The 26322-nt window shown below is 37.7% G+C and overlaps 1 protein-coding gene across 1 annotated transcript; it reads left to right on the plus strand.

Moving 5' to 3' along the window:
* Positions 1-4248: 4248 nt before the first annotated feature.
* Positions 4249-25234, plus strand: Rgs13 (regulator of G protein signaling 13). The gene is made up of 4 exons (XM_035445940.1): positions 4249-4313; positions 7455-7516; positions 23168-23334; positions 24549-25234. The coding sequence occupies exons 1-4, from the start codon at positions 4249-4251 to the stop codon at positions 24729-24731; spliced, it is 477 nt and encodes a 158-aa protein (XP_035301831.1). The 3' UTR covers positions 24732-25234.
* Positions 25235-26322: the final 1088 nt, after the last annotated feature.

Consider the following 26322-nt stretch of genomic DNA (forward strand, 5'->3'; position numbering starts at 1 on the left):
TGCTTCCTATCTTCCAAGACTATTTCAAAATATTTTATTATTTTTTCTTTCTTCTTTAATCTTCTTTTTCTTTCACGTTTAAGTCTTGTGTGTTCTTTACCTCTCATTTTACAAGTGTTCTTGTTGGAAGACAGAATAAGCTCAATTGGTCTATATGACCCTTTTTATAATTAAATATTTGTGACTTACCTCTTTGCTTCAATCTAGAGAAGTTTATGAGATATTAAGTGTTGTCCTTCATCCCAGCAAAGTTGTGGTGCATGGTGTTCATGAATCCAATAGCAATCAGTATGAAGGCACGTGGACATTTGGTTCTGGAAACCTCAATGGGCAAGAGAGAGCTGAAAGTCCTAGGCAGACATGGGGAGCAAATCTACAGTGTTAGGACAACATCTACTAAGTCCCAGCTTTTGGGGGACTGGAAAGCCAGAAAATATCATATAACACAAACAATTCCTTTTATGCTCTATGCATTCTATGTGTAACATATCTTGTGCATAATTATTTCACTAAATAATTTCTGAATTTTTTTTTGGTTTTTTGAAACAGGGTTTCTCTGTGTAGCTTTGGAGCCTATCCAGGCACTCGCTCTGGAAACCAGGCTGGCCTCATACTCACAGAGATCCGCCTGCCTCTGCCTCCCAAGTGCTGGGACTAAAGGCATGAGCCACCAAAGTCCTTATTTTCTGAAATTTAACCATTGATAATTTTATGACATTGCATTCCATTTGTATTCTGTAATCTAATAAATTGAGTGTGACTTACATGTGTTTATCAAATAACATTGGAAACTACATAGAGTGGGAAACTTAGAACTTTAAATAACATGTATATGTACTTAATGCATGTATATATATATATATATATATATATATATATATATATATATATTTCAGCCCTTTCAGATGCTGTTAACTAATGAATAGTTTGCACCATAGAACCGTATCAATCATTTAACTGAGCACAATATTTTTGAACTAGACAGAGCTTTGCTGATCTAGAAAATCAGGGCCACACATGGGACAAGCAGCATCTGGGGTGTTGCAACCTGCAAGAGTGTCCAGATGGATCTCATCCTCCTGTTTCCCTTTAAACCATTCATCTCAATAGCAGAGACAACCTGCACAATCATCTCCAAAAGGATGAGCTAGGGGAATTGTCCTTTCTCACCTTTCCACTCTAGTACTCAAACTTCTGGCCATGCAAATCTTCTCTTGTGCCTTCTGCCCTTTGGTATGACATACATTTCTAGAGGATTCTAAATACCTGTTGCTGACTCGGCTAACTCAATTTTTAACCTAATCACTAAAGACAGCTACCAGAAATGAGACAGCAATTTGAAAAGAAATGAAAAGAAACAGGATTTACAGAGAGTATATTCCCATGTAGAAGAATGAGCAACATCAATAAGGAAAAGTGGTCATCTGAGTTGAAATTTAAAAAGAAGGAAGGAATATAATCTCGTAGGATGTGTACTTTCTTCCTACATAGGGGCTTGGGAAATACTGAGTGTCAGAGTACAAGGAACTAAAGGTCAGATAATCTGGAACAGAAACTCTTTGCATGCATCTATTTTTCTAATCTTCATTGTTCCGTTTCAGAGAAACGAAAATAGGAAATAGATAATCTGAGAGGTAAATTAACATGCCCAAGGTCACAGAGCTAATAAAAGCCTCAACTAAAGTGTGTGTTATTCTGGTTTCAGAACTCTGAGCTAACTGAATATGCTCTGAGTGCTCCCAGGAGCTCTGGGAAACCCCTGAACACCCTCAAGGTACCTGTGGTGTGCATCCTGAGGGAGTGTTGCATACTGACAATTGTGGTTTTGTCTGATCCCACTATACTTATTAAGCTATATAATCTACTAAAGACTTAGAGTTACAGAGATGAGAACAATTTGAAAATGTGTATACATGACTCTGGTAGATGAACTGAAAAGAAAATGAAACAAAATCAAGAAGAAATATTGAGTCCTTATGGGAGACAAAGATGAGTAGCTACATTGACAATGAGGATGATCAAGAAAAGCCATTGAGTACAGAAATTAAACTTTACTACTAGAGTTCAGGGCCCCTTATACACAGGATAATTATAAATAAACCAGCCAATACCACAGTTCTCTTAGCCTCAATTATTTCATTATTAATAATATACAGTCAGGTTTATCTTTCCAAAAAACACTTCTATTTTCATCAATTTGAGATTCTAAAACTTTTGGCAAATTACTATTCTCAACAATTTAGAATGCAATGGTTTCATTCCTGTGTTTAAGGTCATCTAGAATTTAGCTGCATACACTCATAGCCCCATAATAAACTTTCCTTTCTTCTTACATTACTATATTTACAATCAAAAGAGGCCTAGTTAACCAATTAACTTCTCTCCCTGCCTCCCATTTGTTCCCCCATGCATATCTAGTTAGCTGCAGGCTAACTATTCTCATACTTTTCCCTCTTCTCTCATGTCTTCTACCTCTATCCATGGATGTCTTTTTACCAAATTCACACCGTCACTACAAACATGCAAGCTAGAAGAGTCAAGCATCCAAAGCGGGCCACTATCTCTATTGTATCCATCTTCACACAACACAGGGGTGAGGGGACTAGCCCTCCATTTTGTTGCTCTCTCCACCTTGTTGCTGCCTGCTCTGCTCCACTGTGGTCCTTAGTTAATGCCACACTAGTTAACAGGCCTGACAGCATCTTTAAATCCTTTGCGCTTACTCTCTTCGGGCTTCATCACCAAAATGATTACTCATTCATTTTTTGATTGTTTTTCACTTCCAAATCTGTATTGTTTAAAATTGTACATGTCTTTTACAACACAGTATTTTTTTAAATGTTCTCTAAATGTTAGTGTGCATTTTCCTGAAACTCAACCATGAATTATGAATTCGTCAATATAAGCATGTTCTTTGGTGCCTATGATACAGTACAATTCTGATTTTTGTCTAAGTGGGCTCCTTTTTCACAGTCTTACTGAGATGTGTACGTATTTGTCACTATCTTGGACTGTCTTTTCAGTTCACACTCTTTCCCAAGACATCTCATTATATTTTTACTTTTCTTGAGTCTTTATGAAAATACCCAACTTTACCTTCAAGTCAAACCTCTCAGGTAAACTTGTTTCCATGCTTTCTCTCTAAAGATTCATCCAAAGATGATTCTTGGACCAATCTTAACTCTCTATCCTTTTCTTCCAAGGTCTCTTCCTTTTTCATCCTAGACAACCCAATTCTATTCTTTTCTTCAACTAACCATGACTTGCTAACCTTTGTGTAAGCAATCCCTCCTTCATTTAACACTTCTCAGCACAGCCTGTAGACTCCCACTCAGATGGTACATTACTGGGCTGGCTTCACTGACCTTTCTCAGGTCTGACTCAGGTCCATACAGCCCCTCTAACAAAATCCTACAGCATGTTTTCTTCATGGCTTGCCAGTAAAGACAGGAAGAGATCAGGGGTACTGGAGATCACCCATTGGCACTGAGCTTGGCAGAGAACAAGAGCTCAAAAGAGGTTTTGAATGACTCGATAAAGTCATAAAAGCTCATGACTGATTCTTAGCGACTCACTTCACATAACTACCTATGTGCAGTTGCGAAACCATTTCCAGATTTTATGTGAAACATGGATTCAATTATCCCTAGCATGTATTTAGTTGTTTTGTCAAAGTCCCAAGTTAAAAACCAACCGTGACATGTGTTGCTATATATACATTCAGTGTAGACTTAGTCAAATTCTGTCAGAATTTCAAAGTTACAATGTCCAAAATTCCTAAGTTTATGTAAAAATGTCTCTTCTAAGAACTCATTCTTAAGGAGTTTTTATTTGGCTGTTTATGCTATTTTATTTGACTAATTACAAAGAGGCAGTTTTTCCTTCATATATTTAGGGAGCCTTCTAAAAATAAGAATTGTCCCAAAAAGGAAACCTTAGAAGTTAATGAATTCATTGTCAGTGGGTTCTAATTAAAATACATCTTTCAGAGCTCTGTATTTTAAAAACCCTATTATTAATGAATTGATGGGTAAGAGGAATTCCAAAGTCACTGAGAAATCTCCTCACCTATATTCATATGAAATATGTATGAGGTGAGTCATTTTATTCCTTCTTCCTCCATGACCCACAGTGACTTCTATTAACTTTTGACATTTATAATTTTATATAACCTTTGAAAATTGACTCATCAGTCAGTCATTTTACACAACTAAATTATATATCTATATGCTTTTGTTTTTAGAAAAAATGAGCAGGCATATCTGTTGGATTTGTAAGCTATGCAGAGCTGAATCTAAGAGGTTCCCTTCCAAGTAAGTAGCTTTTAAACATCATGGCCATTTTAAAGAATTTTTAGTCACATGATAAAATAGGTGAATATATATTTAACTGTATTCTAAATATATTTTGCTGAGAAAGTAAAATTTCCACTTAGGCACAAGAAACCCCAGTAGAAGAGCAATTATGTATCACACTAAAACTCATTTTCATTATTCGTGTATGCCCCTAAGAACTTGTCTAAAAACTTGGTGTTTTAGAGACCAATACAAATGTTCTTTTTAAAAGCAGCTTAGTGGTATAATATTAAAGGTAATTTTTAATCCAATATATTTCACAACTAAAACCTTCTTAAGAGGTTTCAGACACCTCCCTTTCTTTGTGGGGTTTGCAAGAATGGAACCCTAGCAAGCTCCAAATCTTTTCTGAACTCGGGGAAATTTGTTATATGTTTGTTTACTTCCTCACTTTTTACAGGGTCTGGTTATACAGGCTAGGCCACCCCTAAACTTTTGATCTTACTGCCTAAGCTTCTGAAGCACTGGATAAGTTACATTATAAAGATCCAGCTTTTTTCCACCTGAGATCTGCAGATAGATTAAAATGGGAAATACAACCAGAAGGGTAACAAACAATTGGATTTATCACAAAGAATCCACAGACTGAAGGCCCCTGTTAGATTAACCACCTACACCTAATCTAGGTCAAGTGGAGACCTCAATTCTGAACACATCCTTGTAGTCAGAGCTCTTGACCAGCCTGACCTTCCACTGAAGTAAGGAAGATTTCAAAAGGTTACAAGCTATTTCTTGGTGAAGAAAGGTAGCAGTAGTGGTGGGCACTAAAGCCCAATGCTCAGCATTCTGGTGACCAGTTGAAGTTTGTGAACCATGCAGGTACACCCATGGAGAAAGATAGAATAGTCTGACTGGGACCAGCTTTGTTCCCCTGATGATCCTGATGTTCTATCACAATCTGAATGTGGATTTCCTGTAGTCTACCTTGTAGATCTTCCATTGAAAGGAGGAGCTCAGGAAAAGAGAATTCATAATATAGAATGCCACTTGGGGTCATGTGATAGGAACTTTTCATTCATAATAACGTTGTCAGATATAGAGATAATAACAAAACATAGGTGTGCAGATGTATTAAGTCCAGCATCAGGATTGGCTCCCCTACCCCTCAGACTCTAAGCAACAATGCCATGAATTTCAAAATGTCCCATGTCTGATTGCTTTTTACCACCTACTGTCCAGAAAAAAGGAAGTGATTCAAAACTGGAGAAAACTCAGGCTGATCTAGGGGCAAAGGTGTTTAAAATTAATCTTTGCATAATTCTGAGGATACCATCTTCATAGTCACAGGCCAGTATGAATCCTGTGAAAGGGAAAATAAGCAAAAGCAAAAATGAAGTTAAAACAACCCAATTTCTCTAATCATGGTCTGTATCTGAAGTCTCATAAATCTTGCAGGCAAAGGCATTCTCTTGGCAACAATTTCCCAACACAGTGATGTTGTCTCCCCTCACTGGAGATTTCAGTCTTCCCTCTGATGGGAATCAGTGACATAGAAAAGTATACAAGAAACCTGCCTTGCAGTTCCCACTTCAGTAGATTGAAAATATTAGTTTAGCTTATTTTTTCTGAAGTTCCAGTGAAAGAAAAGGACAGTGAGTGAGAAAGAGTTTTCATAAAAACGTTTTTGAGGGCGTTAAACACAGTGTACTCTAAAGCCAATGTGAAATTCTACATGGAGCTGGCAGGGGCATCAGAGCTGGTACAGGACTAATGCTGTTCTATGTTAAGTACAATCTTTTTAAATCTTTTTATTATGCTCAGAACCAATTCTGATGGTCATTTCTGAAGAACTAACATTCAGGCTGACTCTTACAAGTACAACGAGCAGGTCTTGCTCACATCTTCAGTTTTCTTAGATTACTCTGGTGCTAAAGGCAGGAAGACCCACGTGAAGCAGCAGCTGAGTAGTGATGAACATATTAGTGACTTTGATACAAGGAAATAAAGTTATTTGTATGTGAGAAAGTAGGGTCACTTAGCAGTCACCTCATAAAGCTCACCACCAGAAACAGAAATGGAGCCTTCAAGCAAGTACCTTTCACAGACATCTTTCAAGGGTGGTTTTGTTTATTCCGTTTAAGTTGAAGGTAACTTGGCATAGTCTACCTTCATGAATGTTAATGCCTTCAAGGTTCAATATATAAATACACACATATCAAATAAGAAAGTGCAAGCACAATAGGCAAGATATTGCATGAGAATAGTGTGCATAACTTTTGGAAATAAACCCAGCACTAATTAGGTCAGGGGTAGATGGGTGACAGTGGTGGAAAAACAGAACACAATCTTATAGAGGCAATGTGGGAATCTATGCCTGGAACTTTCAGTGTGTGCCTTTTATCTGTTTTCAGTTTGTTTCTATTAATTTACAAAATTACCACAGCTGCTTGGGCATGCAAGCTTGGCTGTGTGTAGTTTTAATGGTGAAAAAATAAGAAATACTCAAAAAATTTTGGACTATAAAAGCTCCAGAAGACCCCTTGTAGAATATTATACTATGTAGATTATCTACAGATGATTAATTTATATGTTAAGGAGTAAGACCATAGTAATCACATATAAAATGTGTCTAAGAAGGGCATATACACATGGAAACTATGTATGGAAAATATAATTTCTTAGTTAAAAACACAAACATAAACATAACAAAGGCTAAATCTGTCACATTTCTAAAAGAAATTTGGAAATGAGATTATACAACTATTGTTCCTATCATCAATATTTATTTTATATTCTCAAACATATACCGACTATATTTTTTAGAGTTTAAAAACTCAGTGAAAACTAGAATATAAAGAACCAAAGGTGCCGGGCGTTGGTGGCGAAGGCCTTTAATCCCAGCACTCGGGAGGCAGAGGCAGGTGGATCTCTGTGAGTTCGAGGCCAGCCTGGTCTCCAGAGCGAGTGCCAGGATAGGCTCCAAAGCTACACAGAGAAACTCTGTCTCAAAAACAACAAAAAAGAAAAAAAAAGAACCAAAGGCAAATAGTCAGTGTAATTATATTTTGTTATTATTCTCAAAATAACATAGAATTATATAGTTCAGCAAAAACACCGACAGTAATTTAGCCTAATCAATGCTTTTGTTTCTTTTCAAAGCCTTACTTTGGAGGAAGTTTTAGGATGGGCCCAATCTTTGGAAAGTCTGATGGCTACAAAATGTGAGTATGATATATATGTCATCTTAGAATAAGTGGCCTGTTTCATCCTTATGAGGAAATGGGGGGGGTGCCAGATGACAAGTGTAAGCAGCTCTGCTTGCCACCTCCTAAATGGCAACTGACACAGTTAAAAAAGGAAAACCTGAAAATAGTTTGTCATGCCAACCACTGTTATTTTCTTTGGTGTTAATTAAAACAAGATTAGTCACTGTGGGTATTTATTCTTCACAAGTATATGTATAAAGCCCGTTGGGAATACGCTGAAATAGTAACACATACTGAAATATACTGCCTTCCCATAGCTTGCTAAAGTTAGTGCTTGGAAACTATTAAAAAGTTGCTGTTCTAAGTGCTTCCAGAAGTAAGAACCGGTTTGAGCCTCGACATTCTAAAATTCCTTGGGGTTCTTCAGTCTCTGATTGCAGTGGTTCCATGTGTAATGGAACCTGCCTGAGCATTCAAGTGACACAAATGAAAGGTCATATCGATCTAGAGAGATAAAAATATGAGTTTAGAAGTTCAATACAGTTAATACGAAGGATGATGGACACTCAGGGGAACTGTCTATCATGTTTGGAATAGAAAATGATAGGAAATAGAAAATGACTGAAACAGAAGACAAATGGAAAACAACAAAAAGTAGAGGGTACTCAAAGAAAATTCCACTGAACTTAGTTCCTTTCTAACAGTGCTATCACCACTAAAATGTTTGCTAATTCTTGTCTGTGGGCTTGTCTCTTTATTGGGACTTCCCTGTGTGTCACTTTCTGTAAAGAACGATTTGTTCAGATGTCCTGACTGTGAACAGGAGTTAACCGTGATACTATGATGTTTTAATTAGTGGGTGTGTAGCGTTATTCTAGACTGAGAACATCCCGTCACTCAGGGGGATCTCTGTGTTCCTAGGACTGTACCTGCTCTCTATGTCTCAAGAACATTCTTTAGTAACACATCTGTTATTTCCTACTCACAGGGCAATAGTAGGAGGCGTGAACCCTTGACTCTTGGCTTTTTCTAGCAAAATTCTTTAGCCCCTCTAGCTCTGACTCTGAGGCTCCTTTGAAAGTGTTGTACATCTCCAGACCTGGGTACCATCTAATCATCCATTTTTAGTCATAAGCTGTTCCACTGAAAATGTACACATCATAGTTTATCTCTTTCTTTCATTTATTTGCAAGAAGGTTAGAACTATGCCTTTTACTTATGAAGGACCAGTCAACTAGAAAAACTAAGAAAGCAAACACTATATCTTCTAGAATAAGTGTGTTTAGACTAACAGACGACACTGGTAAAAATGTATCTGGTAAGCTATACACAAAATGCTATTGTTACAGAGTTTGAAACACAGCCTCTAAGAATATATAGATCATGAACACATGGGGATAAAATGCATTAATCTGAGTTCCAAGAGATGATAAGAAAATAACATAGGAAATGTTTGTTTTCCAACCATTAAGTAATAGCTATATTCAACACATTGCCATTAAATCCAAATGTTTTATAAAAAGTGGGTATTGGAAAGTACCAAGTTTGTGTAGTCATTTCTAGGAGAGACTGTTTCTGGGCACACTTCTTGGTATTCTGACTCTTACCATCTGTTTCCTGAGCCAAAGGTGCAGGAGCTGTGATGTGAATGTATCTGTTGAGGCTGTGTTGACTGAATCCTGTTAATATCTGTGTTGTATCCAGTTGGGTTTTCTTCCATCTGTTGTAAAGAAAGGCTTCTTTGATGAGGGGTGTTAGTGACACTTATCTGTGTGCACAATGGCAATATTTAAAATGTCATCCTTAGAATGGGAAGAAATTGTGCTGGCCTAGCAAAGTGCTTAAAAAAAAATAAGTACTTTTTTTAAGGTCTGTAGCCTCCCTATCCCAGGACATTGGCTACGTTTCCAGTATCAGGAATGATTTTCTTGCTGTTGAGAAGGAATTATGTCCAATAAGGCTGCTTTGGTTGCCACCAACATTTAAGTGCCACTTACTGTACCTTGATGCATTTCCTGCCAAAACCAGAACTATTTCAGTATCAATGGATATGTTAACATGGAAGGAGGAAAATGTTATGGGGTCTCATCCATAGGCAAAGAATCATAGACCACAAATAACTGATGAAAAAGGAGAAGTAGTCTCTACCAAGGATGAGCCCCTTATTGGTTTGTCCAAAGAAGAGTGATCAGCCTTGAAATCATATACACACAAGCAACAAATATGGACTCAGCAGTGTGTGTACATACATATGCATACACACATACATAGTGAATGTAATAATAATCAAAGAAAAAGAGGGAAATATGGGAGGGGTTCAAAGAAGGATAGATGAGCTGGGAACAGCTAGAGGAAAGGGAGAGTGGAAAGTGGTACAGTTCTACTTCAATTAAAAACATATTTCTGAAAAAAAAATAAGAACAAGGGAGAAGATGTCGAGAAAAGAACCATGACAAAGTTAGATGTTGATTCAAAATTAAGAATGTTTGTAACCTAGACACATTCCAGATGTTATTCAGTGATTCTCTGCTGGTAAACAAGTTTTCAAAATATTAACAATACTTTTAAAACTAATAAGTGTATATTCACTTACTGAGTCCATACTACGTTTGCTTTAGTTATCAGGCACAGAGAAAGAATGTTTTTTTTTCAAAATTTGAAAACCTTTTAAAAAAGAACACAATCACCATTCATGGTAGACTGTGGAAAAACAGAAAATAGTTATTAAACCAACTTTTACAAGCACCATGAATGGAATTCCAAAGGCAACAAAAATCCTTTTCAAAAATAATATCTTTTGACGAAAAATTCCTAAGGCAGTAGTTTAAATACAGGAAATTATTTAGGAGTAAGCCAGGTATAGATAAATGGATGGCTTTTAAATGAAGAAATGCGGTGTTTTGATTACTTGATGTTTGATGTGAAGGTCAGTGTCATTTAAAAATTATCCACAATGAATGAAGCAGGAAATAAGCTACAAATGTTAAAAGTCTATATATATGACTGAAAATTCATCTCAAACCTAAATTTTTAGAAAATGTTTTTTCAGAAGTAACAAGAATATAAATATTTCAGGAAAAATATCATCTATTCAAGAAACTAACTGAGACTTATGCAAGATTTTCCCCATAATTTGCCACTGAATCTAGAATTGTTTTCAAGGCATCGGGCTTTACCAACATGAAAATGGGATAAGTAGTTTTGTGGGTGTTCCTGGTAACTAACTACTGAGATTAGTAAAAGCAGAAAAGATACAGAAAGGAACATTTGAAATTATAGAAAACCAAAATCACTTAAAACCCCAAGACTCTTCAAACAAGAAAGGAAAGGTTCAAACTTCTTAAAATAAAGAGAATCTATAAAGCCAGAAAATGCAAAAGATGCATAAATACATTACATATATTAACCAATTTTCTTTTTGTCTTTTTGGTGATTGATTCCTTTTTATTATTTCTTTAATTTTTTGAGATTATAATGTAGTTACATCGTTTCTCCCTTTATTTTACTTCCTCCAAACCATATACTCTCCCCCTTTATTTCTTTCAAATTCATGGTATCTTTATTGTTACACACACACACACACACACACACACACACACACACACACACACACACTTCTAAATGTATAAACACAAACTGTTCGATTTGTGCAATACTACCTGTGTGTATGCTTTCATGGCTGACTGTTCGGTTTTAGATAACCAATTTGTTAGTTTGCTGTTCCCTGGGAAGGCTGTGTCTCCAGCTTTCAGCATTCTTTGTTGTCTGCAGTTCTTTGCCTGGAGTTGAGGCCTCATGGACTTTCCCCCATCAAGTTTAGCATGTCTGTTGTTGTCCTTGCTCAGCTCATGTAGAAGGAGCCATGCTGGTGAGACTTTATGAGTGTAGCTTCTGAATTCCTAGGAGATGCAAAATCCCTCCGGCTCTTTCTGCTACCTCCTCTGAAATGATATCTGACACTTAGGTGTGGGAATTGTACTGTAGATGTATCCACTGGGACTGGGCTCCAGAACTCTGCATTTTGAATGGTTGTGGTTTTCTACAGTGACATCTGTCTGCCTCAAAGAAAAGTTTCCTTGATGAGGGCTTGGGACTACACTTATCTGTGGGTATAAGCACAAATATTTAGGATGCAGATAGAAATTGGGCTTGTTTAATAAAGTAGCAATTGTAGTTTCTCCTCCAAGATCCATGACATCATTAGCCCTGGGTAATTGGCTAGGTTTCCAGTACCAGGCATGATTTCTTTCTTGTCTTGTGGCTCATAAATCCAATTAGAAAGATGTTGGTTATTGTCAAGGTATGTGTTACACTACTGCCACCTTAGAATTATCATGCTGCATGATCATTGTTCTGTCTCATAGGTGTCATAGCTGGGTAGGACTGTGAGTAGCTTCCCTCCTTTGGAAGCTTGTGTGGTACCCTCTTGTACCATGAAAGCCAGTCTTTGGGGAGGTCTTGTGTCCATAGTATATGGTGTTTTCAGCAATAGAGACCTTCCTTCTATCTCTGGGAGCAAACTAATTTTCAAAGGGTAACAGTGGCAGTTATTCACTGATATATTTTGTTTTATACAAATAAAAAGATCACTTGGATGATTCAAACAATCGGACCAAAAATCTGGGGGACAACTTGAGGGTGGAAATGAGATGCACCCAGCCCACATACCCCATTTAAACAGAGGATACAAAGAACAAGCAAACTAATAGATAATTGCATAAACTAAGTGCTTTGAAAAAATAAAATCAAGTGATATGGAAAGAAGACAAGACTAACAATAATTCAGCTGAGAATTGTTGACAGAGAACAAAACTGTCAGAAGGATTATAAAGGCCAGAAACTCTGACAGAGAATAAAACTGTCAGAAGAAATAAGATTTGAACAAAGAAATGAGTCATAAGAAGCAGACATCTGTGCTGAGGTCTTTGGATATGAAGCTAAGTAGCAGGAAAACATCTGAAAGGTCCAATGATGTGAGATTGGTGTCTGCAGATAACTGAAAGAAAGTTTACTATGTCGGCTGCATGGTCAATCCATTGCTATGTGATTGACCTTACCCAGAACACTAACCAAAATTCAACATATTTTTGAAAGCTCTCCCCAGCTCTTTTCTGAATAAAAACAAAGAGAAACCAGTTAGAAGGATATTTCAATAAACCAGCTAAAACCAGAACTCAGGAGAGCAGACAAACTTGGAAATGATTAATATCTAGATGCCAATAAAAGCTATGGGTCCAAGAGATTACTGGAAGAATTAAGATAAAGAAGAAAGCCAAAAAGATGATGCTTGGGTACATGGTGATATTCCATAGTTCAGAAACAAGAACCAGTGGAAGCAAAAGGAACATCTGGTGAATTAATGATGAACAAAAAGAGTGTAGTACCACAGAAGTCAGAGGCAACAGTTCTTTCAGGAAAAGTGCCATGAACTGTGGTGATGACTGAAAAGAAATCAGGTCTGAGCAAGGCCCGTGAGGTATGATAACATAGAAGCCCTGGATTCTTCAACAATTTGCAGCAGCATGGTGGGAGCAAGGGAGGATATATAATGTAATTTATGTGAATTTTGATGTGAAAATTAGAAGAAAAAACAATAGAGTTGGAAGATGGCTGGCTAGAAGTATTTATGCTTTCTCTGTAGCAAAATATATTATAGTCAAACTGTCAAAATAAGAAGGAAAATAGAATTCCATAAATTAGAAGAGACTAGCTCTGAAGATCAGTGGTAGAGCTCTGGCATAGTCATGCATAAAGCCATGTATTTAGTTCTCATCACTACTTTGTGTGGGTGTGTGTTGTCTATATATGTATGTGTGTGCATGTACGTATGTATATATGTATGTGTGTGTGTTTGTGTGAGCAATTAAATAAATAAACCGCTCTTTCCTAAAAGCAGCAAGTCACTTAGAATTCCCATCAGACTAACAGCAAATTTATCAATAGTTATCTTACAGACCAGGAGAGGATGGCATGATATATGCAAAGCTGTGAAAGAAAAATTCCAGCCCAAAATACTATACCCAGAAAACTATCCTCCAAAAATGAAAGAGAAGTAAAAACTTTCCTAAATAAAGCAAAAACTTGAGAAATTCTTCAGCATATTAGCTCTACAAGAGATGTTCAAAGAAGCAGTTTCTGGAAGCAGAAGGGTGACTACCACTATAAAAATGTACAAAACTACAAAAACGCAACAAAATGGAGTGGAAATGTGAAGGTGAAAGAGGAATCTAACTCTGTCAGTACAAAGACACCACCAAGCCACAAAAATCAACAAGAGGGGAAGAAACTGAAAACATACCTAAAGTGAAAAAATGACAAAACTGTCTTTATTCATCATTAATAATACCAAACATAAACAGAATAAATACCTCAACTTTATACATAGGTTGATAGTACAGACTAAGTTTTTGGAAAAAAATAACACAGAAAGCTAGACCCAACAGTATACTTCCTTCAAAATTACTTTAGCAGTAAAGAGTAGTCTTTACAAAGACTAGAAGAAACAAAGGAAAAGATAAACCATGAGTGGGGAAATCAGAACCAACCAAGAATAGTTATACATGTGTGAGGTAAAACATGCTTTAAATAAAAAGCAATTGAATGGAACAAAATAATAACTATATAATAATCAAGAGATATCAAAAAGAAAAATGTAAATATATGTGTGGCCAAAGCTGGAAGAATTGAATGTATGAAATTTTCTTTGGGGAGGTAGACTCTGCAGTGCTCTACTGTTATCAAGGGACAAAAACAGACAAACATGCATTGGAATTAGACTCTAATACAAACTGATGAGCACAAGTTCATGGGCCATTGCATAAAAGAGCTACAAAATACACATTTCTCACTATCACAAAGGGCATGCTCCAGGATATTTCACATGTTGGGCTGCATAGCCAATTTTCAACGAAGTTTAAAACTTGAAATCATGACATTATCTTCTGTGATCATGATGAAGTAAAACTAGGTATTCATAATATTTGGAATTTTGAAAATTTATAAATAAATGCATAGAAGCTTTTTAAATTTCCTTAAGAAATTATCAATTTTATTTCACATAATCAAATAGAAAAACACTTCAAAAATTTCTTTGGAACAATAAAAAAAATGTCAAATCAACCAGGAACAAAAAAACAAATAAACCAAAAGCAGAGGCATTATAACATCATATTTCAAAACATACAATTGATATTGTCCAAACAACAAGGTATCGGTATGAAAATAGATTCAGAATCTTATAGAATAGAATGGAATATTTCAGAAACCAATCAACCACTTTCCAGCCAACTCATTTTTAAGAAAGACAGCAAGGACACTTATTAGAGAAAGGAAATGATCTTTAACTGGTGCTTCTGGGGAGATTAGAAGCAGATATCTAAATGCAGAAGAAACTTGGCCTCTCTTGCTCATCATATACAAATAACTCAAAAGAATTGAATGTACCTACATAAAACTATCAGAATTAAACATAGGAGAAATACTCCAGAATCTAGGTATAGGCATAAATTTATATACTTATACCCCACACACACAGGTAACAAAAGCAAAAACTAACAAACTAGATTATATCAAACAGAAAGACTTCCATGCAGTCAAGGAAACAGTCAAGAAAGTAAGAATGCATCCTAAAAGATGGATAAAGTACTTACAAACTATTCAATTAAATAGGTATTGATTTTCCAGCCTATGCAAGAAAACAATTCAACAGCAAAAATAATAAGGACGACAACAACAATCAAATTTAAAATGGACAAATGACTTGTATGGACATTTCCCAAAAGAGAATGCACAAATGGTTAGTAACGGTAAGAAAAAAGGCTCACCGTCACTAAGGATCAAGAAAATGCAAATCAAACCACAATGGGCTATATCATAGACCTCTCAGCATAACCATTGTCAAAGGACAATAAGTAAAAAGTGCTGGCAAAGATGCAAAGAAAGGGAACTGTTTGTTCACTGTTGATGGTAATACAGATTAATTCTAGCATGGCTGGAGTTTCAAAGCAAAAAAAAAAAAAAAAAACTACCATAAGATCCAGCAGTCTCAATACTGTCTGCATAGCCAAAGAAGTTGAAATGTGAATGAGGAGAAACCATCAGTACTTGAATTTTTTCACAATACTATTCTCAGTCAACAAGATATGAAACTAGCATCAGTAACGAGGTGGTTAAGTTGTTAAAGAAAATGTGACCGATATATATGTGTGTGTGTATATTCATAATGAAATACTGCTTAACTATAAAAAGAATGAGATTTTGTTGTTTGCTGGGACATAAATGCATCTGGAAATAGTTATGTGACAAAGAAGCCAAGCAGCTAGGGAGATGGCTCAGTGGATCACCTGCCTGTCCTGTAATCATAAACTCTAGAGTTCAGATCAGCACACCCAAAAAAAACCAAATACAGTGGCGCACTTGTAGTTCCAGCATTCCTACAGAGAGATGGAAGATGGAGACAGGGGATTCTCCAAAACTTCTGGGCAAATTAGCCAAAGATCCTGCCTCAAACATGCTGGACAGCAAGGACTGACATCCTAGACTGTCCTGAGCTCTACATGGCATGCTTGAGCCAGCACTCACACACATACTGCACACACACACACATACTGCACACACACACACACACACACACACACACACACACACACACACACACACACACACAAAGTTTTAGAAATGAAACTAGTCAGACTCACACAGACAATACTACATATTCTCACTTGTATGTGGGATCTAAGATGTTATTCTCAAAGCAGTAGACAATACAATATGGTCTCCAACTCCTGAGAAGTGTGAGAGACAAGGAAGAACAGAGAAAAGGTGAACAATGAACCCAAACATGCAATTTGATGAGAATAACTTTTTAATAATAAATTTACTTGTTTATTGCATATCCCAGCTGCAGTTTCCCCTCCCTCCTCTCCTCCCAGCCCCTTCCCTGACTCTGTTCCCAGTTCCCAATCCCCCAATCCACTTATCCTATAGTTCTGTTTAGGAAAGAGCAGGTTTGCTCATGAAATCTCTTCTATTTTCCCTTCTTAGAGAAACCCACACATTCCAACATGAACCCTCCTAGAAAAGATTTAGCCAGTACAAAAAGGAATCACAATAACTCTTCTAGAAAATTCTAGGGCTCCGATATCAAGGAAACAGCAGTTGACAGCTGAGCATTGTTGACAGATCATTTAAAATTTGCAGTGAAAGCTGTGGGCTTTCCTGTGCCCTGCTCAACTGGTCCAACAACCATACTCTGAACAGGCAGGGGTTCTAAGTTAGAGCTCTCATTAATCCTTTACCTTGGGTCAAAATTATACTTAAATGTACTTTATACTCTCCCTTTTAATGATCATAATTACAGGTAGACAATCTTAAAACTACTGGATTTAACAGTGTAGGACTGGCAAGCTGCTCAAGGCAATGAAATCACTCTATCCTGATAAAGCATCGGGCTGGTGGAGCATCTTTATTGTTGCAGTGGCACAGAGCTGATTCGAGAAGTCACTGATGGATCTTGTTGCTCCCTCCTATGCATTGTCTCAGCTCTCTTCATCTGTGAGCGATTCCCTGCCTCCCACTAAGGATTGGCAGCTTCCTACACTATCAATTATCCTAATCTCTGCTAACCACTGCTGTTGCCATGGTTACCCCATCACACCTTACATTACTGTACAAGTTCGCCTCAACCCATTTAGCTGAGTTACATTTAGCGCTTTCTGTCTTCTCCAGTTTCTCATGCACTGTTTTAACCTGGCAGGGTGAAAAATGAAATGGCCTTTTTAGGCATTGCCGTTCAGCTTAGCACTCCCCCCACACACCCCCGCTGTCAGAAAATGAAAAGCCATGGTGTACTGTTATAATCCTCCAGTCTTCAGTACCTCCTGCATGGGGAATGATTAGAGCCTACTTCACCTTTTAAGACTTATAAGAGTCCTTTAAAATGTAGGAGCATGAATGATACATCATTCTAGGTTATAAAACATCTATCCAAAAAAAAATCTATCCACCAATAGCTGCCATTTACTAGTGTATAGAAACTAAATACACAGTGATTAATAACCTGCAGTGCTGATTCTCTTTTTTTTTATTGCTGACATGGATATTTTTATTTTAGAAGCACCCTTATTTACATATCAATCCCTTCATTCCCTTGACCTCCCATCCTCACACACTCCCCCACCCACTCCCCAGGGATAGTGAGGCCCTCCACAGGGGACCATAAAGGTCTGTTCACATCATTTATGGGAGGGCCTAGGCCCTCTTTCTTGTATCTGGACTGCAAAAGTATCCCTCCACAGGGAATGGGCTTCCAAGGTCTATTTTTTCTCTAGGGATAAACACTGGCTCCACTGTTAGAGGTCCCATAGACTGCTCTGGCCTCCTAGCTGACACCTACATTCAGAGGGCTTGGTTTGGTCCAATGCTGGTTCCCCAGCTTTACAACTAGGGTCCCCATGCTCTCACTAGGTCAAGTCAACTGTTTCTGTAGATTTGCAGAGCTGATTTTTATAGCTTCTTGTGGAATGGGAGGACAATGGGAAGAAATCAACAAATATAATAGAGCATAATATATATTTATCAGAATTATAGATCCTCCCTATACTATGTCTGTTTATCAACTAGCAGTGCATATTTAGGCAACCAGGAGAGTTCAGAGAACTTTTTCCAGACATTGTGATCTATAAGCCAAGTCTCAGGTCAAGGTATAAAGCACAACACAGGAAATAAACTATGTAAATGAATGACACACCACATAACCACAGAGAGTGTTTAGAGAAGTGTGTCTGAACATGGCAGCTCAGGCATTACATTTAGGAGTGGATACAGATGGGTATAAGGGTAGAGTCTCTGCTCAGTGATCCTGGCAAGTACAGACAAAAGCTATGGCCTTGTTCATTTGAACTATGGGAAGGTGTTGGTAGGGTATAGTATGCCCAGACCTTTTTTTTTTTTGTTTTGTTTTCGCTTTTGTTTTTGTTTTTGTTTTTCGAGACACGGTTTCTCTGTATTGCTTTGGAACCTGTCCTGGATCTCGCTCTGTAGACCTCACAGAGATCTGCCTGCCTCTGCCTCCCAAGTGCTTAAAGACGTGTACCACCAACACCCAGCATGACCAGACTTTTTAAAGCACTGTTTCCTCTAATGAAATTCCTAATATGAAGGTTTCTCATATACGATGGTTACAAATGTACCTCAAAATAATGTGCAAATAACAGAAAATAACTCAACAGTATAACAGTGCCATTAACACATAAAGAGAATAGAAAAGTCAGGAAAACTCTAACTACAAAACACAAATTTTAACAAAACAGAAGAATTATTATAAGTGCATATAGAACTTCTAGTAGAATTATAAACTTGTATGGTCCCAGTGGTGCAGAATGAAAGTACATGAGTTCAAAATTAGTTCACACATATTTCAATATGTACTAATGGCCACAGGTCACCTGCAAGATTTAATGAATGGTTAAGACTTGCCTTGTGCAGGAAGCATGATCTGGGAAAGATAGGGCACTATTCTGACTCAGTTAAAAGATCCCCCCATGTTCCTTCCTCATCAAGATAACTGTGACATGTCACTTTGTGTGTCAGAGACATACTCATCTTACTGACTACTTTTTAAAAAGCAATACAGAGATTATGAATGCTACCACTCACATTTTGAAAACACATTCACAACATATGGCACAAACTGATTTTCTCATCCTCTCAAATGAGCATTCCAGGTCTTTATCTTTCATTCTCTAAGCAGCATCGAGCCTTTTGAGCATTATTTAAAACTTCAAAATGGGCTACTTGGGGCTCCACCACCTAATTTAGGAAAACATTTCACCTTGTACTTCACTTGTGGTATGATTCGATACAACTATAAACTCAGCAGTTCAATTTTGTATTTAACATCTACTAAGATTCTAGAAATGTTTTCACACAGATATTCTTCTGTCAGCTTGCTTAAGAAGATAGTATTCTCAGACAAAAAAAAAACTTACCTGGTGTACACAAATATCTGTGAAATTAACCAATTGTGTAAGCCTAGTCATTCTGCAAACAAGAGTCATGTCTGAAATATTACACAGGTTCCAGTAGTCTGGGTCAGCTTTTGCAAAATTATGATGCAATAATAAGTACCATAAAATTCCTAGTTGACTATAATAAAGAAGGCTCTCTTCTCATTCATGATATATGACAACTGAGGTCAGTTTCAACTCTGTTCCATGTCGTAGTTCTGGCATTAGGCTAAAAGAGCAGATTTCTTCTAGATTTATTCCCCTTGTGACAAGGGAAGAAAAGAGCCACATGAGGGCAAGAGCTTTCAGCTTCCACCTTAGAACTCACTTTTGCATGACTCTCACTGAGCAGCACAAATCCAATGGCCAGTGCGAGGTTAGTGGGACGCAGAAATGTGAACCTCTTAGAGGACCAGGAAATAACTGAGAATAACAGTAGGTACTACTGCAGCAAATACCCACACTCAGTATGTGCCAACCATCACATATAGAATACCATAATTTAGGAAATGGCTGCATTAGGAGTTGTGAAACCATTATTCCAGCTAAAGAAAAAAAAGGATATTTATTCATCTCTTACATGGGGAAGCTAGGGAAGGCAGGAGTAGGTAGAGGTGGGTTCTGAAGTAAGAATTATATGGCAAATACAAATTCAGATATAATATACAAACTAATAATGGTTTCCAGACTGTATTCCTACCCCATCTCACCCACCCATCTACCTAACCATCCAACTGGCCAGGGATCATCTCACTAAGTGACCTGTGGACTTCCGGGGTCTCTATTTTCTGATTTCTACCTTATTTCACCATTCGGAAGTCCTTGGTTTCTATTCCTAAGTCTTCAGGCAAAATTCCTCCAAATATCAATTTATATTGATACAAATTTCTTCATTTTTAAAAGATTTATTTACTAATTATGTATACAGTATTCTGCATGCCTGAAGTCCAGAAGAGAGTGCCAGATTTCATTACAGATGGTTCATGAGCCACCATGTGGTTGCTGGGAATTGAACTCAGGACCTCTGGAAGAGCAGTCAGTGTTCTTAACCTCTGAGCCATCTCTCCAGCCCTTTAAATTCCTTCATTTTTAATAAGACTTTATTTCAGTGCATACTAGAAATTTGGGGCTTTCAATTTGTCTTGTTAGAGCAGTAATGGCTTTTTGTTTTGTTTTTAACTTTGTCCACAGCTATTTCTATTTGGCTATTTCTCTAGCAGGAGAGCTAATAACAATAACTGTTCTCTGCTCCCAATTTTCAGTGCTTATAGCAAGGCAAGGGCCATCCCAAAGTCATGTCAGCCGGAAAACAAACATTTTTTTTCAACTTTTTTTTATTTGAATTAGAAACAGGATTGTTTTACATGACAATCCCAGTTCCCTACTCCCACCCGTCCTCCCCTACCGCCCCCCCAACTAAAAACCTATCTATCACATATCCTTTCTGCTACCCCTGGATGGTGAGGCCTTCCATAGGGTGTCATCAGTGTCTATTGTATAATTTGGGATAGGGCCTAGGCCCACCCCCGTGTGTCTTGGCTCAGGGAGTATTCCTCTATATGGAATGGGATCCCAAAGTCCATACCTATGCTAGGGATAAGTATTGAACTTCTACAGGAGATCCCATAGATTTCTGAGGTTTCCTCACAGAAACCCATGTTCCTGGGGTCTGAATCAGTCCCATGCTAGTATTCCAGCTATCAGTCTGGGGAGCAAGAGTTCCCAGATGTTCAGGTCAGCTGTTTCTGTGGGTTTCATCAGCCTGGTCTGGACACCTGTGCTCTTCACTCATCCTTCTCTGCATCTGGGATCCAGTTGTGGGTGTCTGCTTCTACTTCCACCAGCTGCTGGATGAGGGCTATAGGATGGCATATAAGTCAGTCATCAGTCTCATAATCAGGGGAGGGCATTTAAGGTAACCTCTCCTCGGTTGCTTAGATTGTTAGCTGGTGTCATCTTTGTAGATCTCCAGACATTTCCCTAGTGCCTGATTTCTCTGTAAACCAAAAATGTCTCCCTCTATTATGATATCTCCATTCTTGTTATCATCTGTTCTTCCCCTGACTCATATTTTGTACTGGATAGTAATATGTAACCAATGTCACTCCGTAGGCTAAAATCTGTATGTGCTGTGCCCTCATCTGATGTGTACTCTCAGCCAAGGGGAAGTTTCTTTCAAACCTCTCCCATCCACTGTACTGCAGGCTGCATCTGCCCATGTCACAGTGAACTACGCTCTAGGTCTGGGCAACCCCTGGATGCCATATTTCTTGCAATCTTCCCCAACCCTGATGTTTTTATAAGTGGTATTTAGTTCTGTCTGTGTAAGTTTTCTTGAATATAGAATGTTGTCTTTCTCCCTATATCACTGCTAATATAATGTGGAAATCAAGGGAGCATGTAGCCTGACTTTCTAGTGCTAGGAAATTGATCCAATACTGTCTCCTGGGAAGATGCAGGAAAATAGGACTTTACTCGCCGCTTCAATTCCATTCAGTTATCACTATTTAATGATACCAAACAAAATTTTTGTTATCTAAATCCTATACTTTAGGAGTTAATGGGCACCAGTGGCACAACTTGAGGGAACAGTTTCATGAACAGGTACTGACCTTAAAACTCATCAACTTGCAAACATTAAATAATGCACTGGGTGTTTGTAAAAGAAAAAATTCACACTGGCTGTCTGTCAGTGGTCTTGTATTCAGTCTGACTAAATACATTTCTACTAACATCAATGTAAAGTTACTTCGTCATTTTATCATTTAGCAATTGAATTTCTCAGATATGACAAAGAACTTCACAGTCACCAAAAGTTTAGTGGCAATCTCAAAGTATTGGTCTCAAACCTTGAGACCACTTGACACTCCCAGGGATGATGAGTTACAAGTTAAATATGTGGGATCATATCTAATCTGTGAGCACAAGCTCCTGAGCCTGAATAAAAGTCCTTCCACTCTGCTCATCTATGCACTCCAGAAGCTATTCAAGACCAGAGCTGAAGATAACCATCTCAGCATCAAGTGTCACCTGATGGTTACATTTGGCACATGTTGCCCTGTGTTAGGTTCTGAGATGTCCAACATCCCTCTGGATTCCATTCCTTACTTGGTCCTTATTTCTGGTTTGAACCATAAACCATGACTATGATGTTCGATTCTTCATCTTCCTGTTCTCCTGCTGATTGGACACTGAGAAACACTCCCGCCAACTCTGTCTCATCAAAGTATCACTCATACATAGCTTGGATAGTTTCCTCCCATGCCTGACTTGCCAGATTCTTAACCTAGTTCTTACCTATCAGTTTGTTGTGAGGTCTTAAATATATTATATAACTTTATGGGGAGAGTTCTGCCTGCCAGTGTAGTTTAAGCCGTTTGTGTGGGTTCCTATGACATTTCCTGGCCTTTCTGTCATAGGCACATCTAGACTGACAAACGTTTTCCACTGAGTGACTCAGAACAAAGGGATAACTTCACCAACTAGTGGCATCACTAAAAATGCTTCAGATGAGAAGAGACCTGAATGTGTAGCTTGTAAAATCTTACTTTTCTGATCTTTGAAGCTCTTCTTCAGGTTTCTGTATTAAACTGTTTGAATTGTTGCTTAAATGTTTGATAACTGTTAACCTATGAAACTGATCACATTTCTCTGCTTTTAGATGGTCCAATTGTGTACACAGCATATTTAAAATTGGAGCACAGTGATGAGAACATTAAATTCTGGATGGCATGTGAAACCTACAAGAAAATTGCTTCAAGGAGGGGCAGAATTTCTAGGGCAAAGAAGCTTTACAGTATCTACATTGAGCCACAGTCCCCTAGAGAGGTAACATTGATGTGACATGGCGTTGGGATAGCCCTTAGAAGACACTAATAACTCAAGCATCATTACATACCAGATATAGTCAATCCCAATATCTCCTAAAAAAATGTGTAAACTAAGAATTACTAATCTGTCGGGAGGTAATGGTGCATGCCTTTAATCCCAGAACTCAGGAAGCAGAGGAAGCAGAGGATTTCTGTAAGTTCAAAACCAGCCTAATCTACAGAGTGAGTTCCCACATAGCCAGGGCTACACAGAGAAACCCTGTCTTGGGGGAAAAAAGAATAACTAATCTTATTTTTCTGTCACAAAACCTAAGAGTTAGATAACTTAATGAACTTCGTGAATTCCCCGTGTGGAACTGTCATTAGGATTTAAAGGTGAGCTATTTAATCCAAAATCAAGAACCCATTGGTTTATATTCATTCCCAGAAAAGTTAAAAACAACCAAGGGGTCATTGGAAAAATTCTCTGGCAGCATAAACTTGAAATGCCATGAATGGGCATGAGCACTCCCCAGTGGTGTGGGCCCTGTGTGCCACAGCACTTCAGCGTAAACCAACAAACTCAGATAACGTCCATGTTGCTGTTGCCGCTGTCACTTAGGCTGCCTACCGCTGTGACTCCTGACAAAGAGACAACCAAAACTTACAATTCTTATTAAATGCAAGGGTGGAGGAAAACATATGAGATTCCTGCCATTCAGCACATCCCTCTATTATTTAATTATTCCCACAAACCCTCCTGGAAATTTTGAGTCTTCTGAGATAACCACTTCCCCCCTCTGTTTCTTCACTTCTCCTCACTTGCTTCCCATTTCAGGGCTTGTTTGGCTAACACAGCATTTGTGACTACTAAGAAAGGTAAAGTTGAAAGCAGCCACCGACTTCCTTTTCTCTTTAAAAAGAGCCCTCCAGTTCATAAAGTCCACGTTTGCAGACTACCACTAAAAAACCACAAGCATTCCCGAGATAAGCAGTGGTTTGTAGAGTTCCCGGCTGTGGACTTCATGCTTTCTTTATTGCTCTGGGATGCTAAAGGCAGATTTTTACTTCTAAAAAGAGCAAAGACTTCATTTCCTAAAAAGTCCTTTTAGATACCTAAGAAAACTGCACCCAAAACTATACTGTTACACTGAAAGGGAGGGTAGTAAGCAAAAGCATTCTATAGCAGCTATCCACAATCGATTGTGCTTACCCTATAATTTCATTTTTCAGATTAACATCGACAGTGCAACAAGAGACGCTATCATCAAAAGCATCCGAGAACCCACTCAAACATGCTTTGAAGAGGCTCAAAAGATTGTGTATATGCACATGGAAATGGATTCTTATCCCAGATTTTTAAAGTCTGAAATGTACCAAAAACTTCTAAAAACTGTTCAGTCCAAAAGCTCCTGATTGCTACCCAAAAGTTTAAACTGAAGAGGGCATGTTGCAAGTGTCATCTTAAATTTAGACAACTATACAAAGTGAGAATGAAAGTAGAAATGAAACAGAAACCAAGCCATAAGTTGATTTCTAGTTCCCAAAGGAAATGCATTCCAAACAGAATGAGCTCGCAAATACTGTAAACACAATTTATAGCATATTTACAGAAAGGAATTAACAGAGAAGGGAAAGAAGCTAACTTTCAGCATATAAACACTATAACATTTTTACTATACTGGAAACTAATGATCTTTTAGAAATTTGGCAGTCATAGCACAGATAATTTGTTATATTTTAGCACAAGAAGTATGGAAAATATGTTCTTAAGAAACAAGTTAACTATAAAACTTTTCTAATAGGCTTCCATAATTGACCTCCTATAGCACACAGACCTCATACATGTAAAATCTTTCTGATGAGTTGTAAGCTCTTAATATGTGTGAATAAATTTTCATTTATACTTCAAATTTACTTTACTGTTGGGATATAAAATTTTGTCTTTTATTTGGGGAATAATTTCTTCACAATATAAACTCATCATAGTGTTGGAAGTCAAATCAAAACTAAAAGGTTATGTGCATATTTTTTGAAGATGCCTTATTGTACCTTACAATACAAACTTCAGATGGCCTAAAGTTTGCAGAGTAAGCAAATAAAATAAAGGGAAGTTTAACTTGTTTGTTGTCACCTTATTGTTATTTTAAAATGTTAGAATGGAGACTCAGCTTTCAGATTTGGAGTTCTGGGGGTTCAACAAAACATACACAGATACAAAATTTGAATCTACCATAAGATCCAGCAATTCCACTCTTAGGCATATACCCAAAAGATGTACATTCATACAAAAAGGACTTCTGTTCAACCATGTTCATAGAAGCACTATTTGTAATAGCCAAAAACTGGAAGCAACCTAGATGCCTCTCAACTGAAGAATGGATGGAGAAAATGTGGTACATTTACACAATGAAGTACTGTTCATCAGGGGAAAAAAAAACAATGAAATCTTGAAATTCGCAGGCAAATGGATGGAACTAGAAGAAACCATCCAGAGTGAGGTAACCCAGTCACAAAAAGACAAACATGGTATGTACTCACTCATATATGGATTTTAGATCTAGAGCAAAGAAGTAGCAGCCTACAATCCACACTGCTAGGGAAGCTAGGAAACAAGGAGGACCCTAAGAGAGACATACATGGTCCCCTGGAGAAGGGGAAAAGGACAAGATCTACTAAGATAATGGGGAGCCTGGGGGAGGGGAGAGGGAGTTAGATGAACTGTTACCTTTTATACTTAAAAAAAAGTCAAGTTTTGTGTCGCTGATAGACAGGAAACATTGACACTGACTCTCATCTTATCCCAGAATCACTTTTCAATACTCAAATTTTGTTTGACAGAGCATCTTAAAATAGATTTTACCCCTCTGAAGAAACCAAGCTTCCTGTCTTCCCAGTGACTTCCTCATTCTCCTACTACCATGGTCCTTACGCCCTGGGCTAGCGTATTTTATTGTACGAAAAATGTTTGTCAGCCTCCATGGTTCACAAGGTCCCAAGCATTTTA

The sequence above is a fragment of the Cricetulus griseus genome, chromosome 5 (assembly GCF_003668045.3).
Source record: "Cricetulus griseus strain 17A/GY chromosome 5, alternate assembly CriGri-PICRH-1.0, whole genome shotgun sequence".
NCBI lineage: Eukaryota > Metazoa > Chordata > Mammalia > Rodentia > Cricetidae > Cricetulus > Cricetulus griseus.

Coding starts and splice junctions, on each gene's coding strand:
- Rgs13 (XM_035445940.1), top strand. CDS start 4,249: ATGAGCAGGCATATCTGTTGGATTTGTAAGCTATGCAGAGCTGAATCT. Junction 4,314..7,454: donor TCTAAGAGGTTCCCTTCCAA/GTAAGTAGCTTT, acceptor TTCTTTTCAAAG/CCTTACTTTGGAGGAAGTTT. Junction 7,517..23,167: donor AAGTCTGATGGCTACAAAAT/GTGAGTATGATA, acceptor CTCTGCTTTTAG/ATGGTCCAATTGTGTACACA.